At 43.3% G+C, this 5,101-nt stretch overlaps 1 protein-coding gene across 1 annotated transcript; it reads left to right on the forward strand.

Moving 5' to 3' along the window:
• Positions 1-191: 191 nt before the first annotated feature.
• nhp2 (NHP2 ribonucleoprotein homolog (yeast)) lies at positions 192-3,251 on the forward strand. The gene is made up of 5 exons (XM_031840399.1): positions 192-454; positions 937-1,006; positions 1,095-1,200; positions 1,532-1,672; positions 2,062-3,251. Exons 1-4 carry the CDS (start codon positions 289-291, stop codon positions 1,655-1,657), a joined length of 468 nt encoding a protein of 155 aa, XP_031696259.1. The 5' UTR covers positions 192-288; the 3' UTR covers positions 1,658-1,672; positions 2,062-3,251.
• Positions 3,252-5,101: the final 1,850 nt, after the last annotated feature.

The following is a 5,101-nucleotide window of genomic DNA, read 5'->3' on the forward strand; positions in this document are numbered from 1 at the left end:
ATATAGATATATATATAGAGAGAGAGAGAGAGAGAGAGAGAGAGAGAGAGAGAGAGAGAAAACCTGTGATTGAAAACACACTACAGTGCAACCTGGTCTTTTATTTTGAAAGGTCAGGTTGCTGCTACCGCCGGTCCGCTGGGGGCGCTGTTGTCTTTCTACCATCAAACTAACAGACGAAGAAGACGAAACTCAAACACGTGTCGCTTTCCTCTCGAGCAGCGCGTGTTGTGACCAACAGAAGCTCCGAGCGAACGAGTCGAGTTATCGATTCATATTAATTCAGAAATGACGAAGACGAAGAAGGAGAAGGTGTCTGCGGACGTAGAGGAGGCCGCGGTGGCCGACGGGAACGAGAAGTCGTACCACGAGCTGATCGCTCACGTGAACCCCATCGCTCAGCCGCTGGCCTCCAAGAAGCTCAGCAAGAAGCTCTACAAGTGCGTGAAGAAGGGTAAGAAGAACCATTAAAGAACCATTAACGTTCTCCTGCAGCAGCAGAGCAGTGGGGGGGGGGCTGTGTTCTTCTGGTCAAGCTCACGTGAAACAAAGTGATCTGAAGCTCTCCTCGTGCTGTCCGGACACGTTTCAGTGTTTGTTCAGCATCCTCGTACACAGAGAGGCTCACCATGATATTAATACTGATCCAGGGTTATGTCTTAATAGTCGGATGTGTGAATGATGTTCAGATTAAACTCAGCTCGCTGCGGATCGGAGGAGATTTTCTTCACTTTCTAATGTTTTTAGTCAAGTAAAAGAGTTAAAAAGTGAACATTGTAAAGCTCTCTGTCAGCAGACGTTCCGCTGTGAAGTAGATCTTCTGATCATCTCTATTGTTTCGTTCTATTGTCTTAGGAACCTCTCCACGTGTGACGAGCTTCCTGCAGAGAATGAAGTGATTTTCTCAATAACTCTTCTTGTTTCCTGTCGTTCCAGCTTCCAAAGTGAAGAACATCCGCAGAGGAGTGAAGGAAGTCCAGAAGTTCATCAACAAGGGGGAGACGGGGTGAGTCGGCCATGTTTGTTTCTAAAGGATCACTCGATGACCTCATAGGTCAAAGGTGAGGATGTTTTATTGTGTTATTAATGTGCAGCATCGTGGTGATGGCCGGAGACACGCTGCCCATAGACGTCTACTGTCACCTGCCCGTCATGTGTGAGGACAGAAACCTGCCGTACGCCTACATCCCGTCTAAAGGGGTGAGTGAGACCAGGACCCCCAGGACCCGAGAACCAGTAACTTATAATAACAAGTTATTCAGAATAATGAGGTTAATAAGTCGTTTATCTCAATGTGTGGAGGAGAGTGACGGGAATACAAGAGACATATTCTGAGGCTTAAGAAGAATAATAGTCATATTAATAGTAATTATAATGACAATAAGTACAGATGTACTGAACTGTCTCTTCTTCGTCTCTTAACTTAAAAACTTTTTTATTTCTACTTCCTGCCTCTTAAAGAGGGCTCAGCAGCGACCATCTTTGTTTGTTGTCATGTGACTAAGCCCCGCCTCCTCCTCTCTGGTTCCAGGATCTGGGTTCTTCTGCCGGCTCCAAGAGGCCGACCTGTGTGATCCTGATCAAACCTCACGAGGACTACCAGGACGCCTACGACGACTGCGTCGCCGAGGTGACCGGCCTCCCTAAACCTCTGTGAGACGTCAGCCAATCGGTGAGCAGCTCTTTAAAAAACGTGTTTTATTTAAACGATCACCAAAACAAAACCCTTTGTCAGAGACAGAAGCTATAAAAACATCATTAGCATCAGATTTTCATTGTTACGATGGTCCCCGAACACATCATGTGTTAAAACGAAGCTAAAAATGATATTTAATCAAAATCAAGAGCACAGAGAGAAATGTGTCTCGATGCTTAGAGAGTTAATAAACATTCAGTACTTTTATATCTTTATTTGTTCGTTACATTTTGTTTTACAAAGTAAGGAAATAAATGTTAAAGTCTCCCGATCAATAAACAGGATGTAGCTAGGCTAGCAGTCTCCCCCTGCTCCCAGTGTTTGTGCTAAGCTAGGCTAACGGTTCTTGTTGTTCTGTTGTGCAGGTAAAGAAGAACCCGACGGACCAATCAGGTGGCTGGATTCAGACGTTTGGAGAACAAACTGTAAATACTTCGTGGTTTTAAGACGTCCGACTGTAAAATAACAGTTTGATGATTCAGCAGAAAAGATTTATTTTCTACAAATGTTTTTTCTTTTTTGATCTTTCGTTGTTTCTGTTAAATGTGTCGAGTTTGATTAAAGTAATGTGAAGAGACTCTGGTGTCTGACGAGTCCTTAATGAACCACAGTTCACTTAAACATCACAAACTGTTTATAATGTTTATAAAGAAGAATAACAGAACAGTTCATCCTTCAGCCACACGGGGGCAGTGTTGAGCCTCTGGTCCTGGTGTCCCCTCACAGAGGATCTAAATATGAACTTCTACCTCTGACCACACGGGGGCAGTGTTGAGTCCTGCTGAAGTGACGTCACTATGTTTGTTTATTAGGAGGCTCATCTTTAAAAACATGATCTGATTAAAGTCTCCAGAATCTCTGTTTGAAAAAGACTTCCTGTTCTTTTATTTATTGATCTCACAGCTGGAGTTATAACATATGAAGATTAAAGTTTGTTTCAGTACTGATACTTTTAAATGTAGGATTTCAAGGGCTTCTTTGTACAGGTTCTGGTTTCAGAGGTCCTTGGGGGGGTCTTTTATGAGCAGATGGTTCCAGGCCCATTTATACTCTCTGCATGTCTACGAGGGTTCTAGGAGTCCTTAAGCTGGTCTCAGGAGTCTCAGGGGTTCCATCACTCCTTAAAAGAGGATGTGAAGTCCTTAAGTGGAAACCAAAACCTCTTGAAAGTCTCCAGGACTTCTTAGAGAGAATTCAGATTGTATGAGGAGAATCCCAGAGCTACTTAAGGGGGTTTTAAAGGGTCCTAAGGGTTCTAGAGGACCGTGAGGTGGATTAAGGGTCTATCAATAAATTCTAACAGTCCTTGATGAGGTTCTAGAGGACCGTGAGGTGGATTAGAGGTCTTTTAAATTGTAAAAGTTGATGCCATGGTTCTAGTTAAGAGGGGTTTCAGAGGTGGTTTTCGGGCTTTATTTAATCTGAAGGTGCTTCGACCCGTACTTCATGGTTGTACCCCTCTGGTTGGTCCAGGTTTGGTCCCTGGCCTGAGGAGAACCCCACCATGGTGGTTTATGGTTCATTTCATGAGGCTCAAGTAGCCTTTGAGGAGGTTTCATGCGTCATTGAGGAAGTTCTTGGGGGGACGTTGATATCTTGACACTAAATCTACCTGATACAAGTCGGCAGCATGTTGATGAACCGCCAGAGCAGGTGTAGTGAAATGTTGAGATCCTGAGGACATGAGAAGAGGTTTCTGTAACAGTACTGATTGTAGATTCAGTCCGTCCTGTAAACCTTGTTCAGACTCGTGATGATCTCTCTGCTGTCATGTTCATAAACTCCTGTCAACATCGAGCCTCAGGCAACAGAAACCTTCCATGACCGACCGGCAGGTTGGGGATAAACAGTGCAGGAAAGATCCAGGAGGTTTTTGGATACTTCTGAGGCGGCTCAGGCTTCTCATTTGTCAGTGTTCCTTGGTTCTATATACTTTCAGGGTTCTTAAAGGACGTTGGCAGTCCTTTAGATGGTCGTAGAGTTCCTTGATTGAGACTTTTGAGGGTTTACTTATGGTTCCTTCATGTGGCAGGAGTCATTCAATTAGCAAGTTTGTGAATGTGTTCTGTTGTTTTTGAAGGTTCCACTAATTTGGGGTATTTGGTTCCAGCAATGTTTAAGAGGTTCCCAGCATTACAAGGCAGAGTTTCAGGGGTGACAGGATTTAGGGTTCCCAGAGTTCTTGGAGGGTTCTGTAGTTCCAGTTTCACTCGAGGGGAGTTTCAGGGAATTGCAGGAAATTTTAGCAGTTTCAGGGACCTTGTGCAGATATCAGAGTCCCAAGGGTCCTTGACGAGGTTCTAGAGAACCATGAGGGGGGATAGGGGTCTTTCAATAAGTTCTAACTTGATGAGGTTCTAGAGGACTTTGTCTTGTTTAAGGTTTAAAAGTTTTATCACTCAGCAGAAAAAGAAAAAACGTTTTCTTATTTTTCTTTTGAAGTTTATCAGTCTTTTCTGTCTCAGGTGTGTGTGTGTGTGTGTGTGTGTGTGTGTGTGTATGTGTGTGTGTGTGTGTGCGTGTGTGTGTGTCCGTGTGTGTGTGTGTGTTATGTTATGCAAATGTGAGGCGGCGGCGGTTAGCGGGTCGACCGCACACGCTGCCGATCTCTGCCAGCAGCTCTGTCACTGCTGACGTGCCCTTGAGCAAACAGAGGAAGCTGACGGCTTAGTTATCTTTTCAACGCTTCTCACATTCATACTGCTGAATGTGTAAGACACCGTGAAGGGAAGTACTAATACCACAGTGTAGAAATACTCTGTTACAAGTTTACAAAAGTTGAACTAGAAAAGTATCAGCAGCATATACTTAAAGTACCAAAACTAAATGATGTACAATAATATATATATAATATATTATTGTACATAAATCAGGAGATTTAATCTGACCCTGGACTGATGGTAACCATGGTGAACTGACAGGATATTATGGTCTGTAACAGACGACGACATTCAGCAGGACAAAGACAAAAAGCCTCCACAGGGGGGCGCTGGAGAGCTGGAGGGGGAGACATCATGTTAATCATAGTAATAATAATAATAATGAACTTTATTTATGTCATTAAAGTGATTCACAACAAAGTGAAGGAACAAGAGAATAATTAAAAAGAAAGAAAGAAAACGGAGGAAGAGTGACGATTAAAGTTAAAGACAATAATGAATGAATACGTTTTCAATGTGAGATTTTAAATGTCTGAGTCTATGATGTCATATTTATGAATGAACCGTCCACTTATAGGAAGACAGCTTTATTTTTACAGAAACCGTTCTTTTGCTTTTAGATTGTGGGAAACTGGATGAAGGTGGAAAAGTTGTTATATGGGTGGCCCGACTGGTAGAAGGCATGCTGAGACAGGACAACACACACACACACACACACACACACACACACACACACACACACACA

Source organism: Anarrhichthys ocellatus, unplaced genomic scaffold (assembly GCF_004355925.1).
Source record: "Anarrhichthys ocellatus isolate YVR2014 unplaced genomic scaffold, GSC_Weel_1.0 scaffold2710, whole genome shotgun sequence".
Taxonomy (NCBI): domain Eukaryota; kingdom Metazoa; phylum Chordata; class Actinopteri; order Perciformes; family Anarhichadidae; genus Anarrhichthys; species Anarrhichthys ocellatus.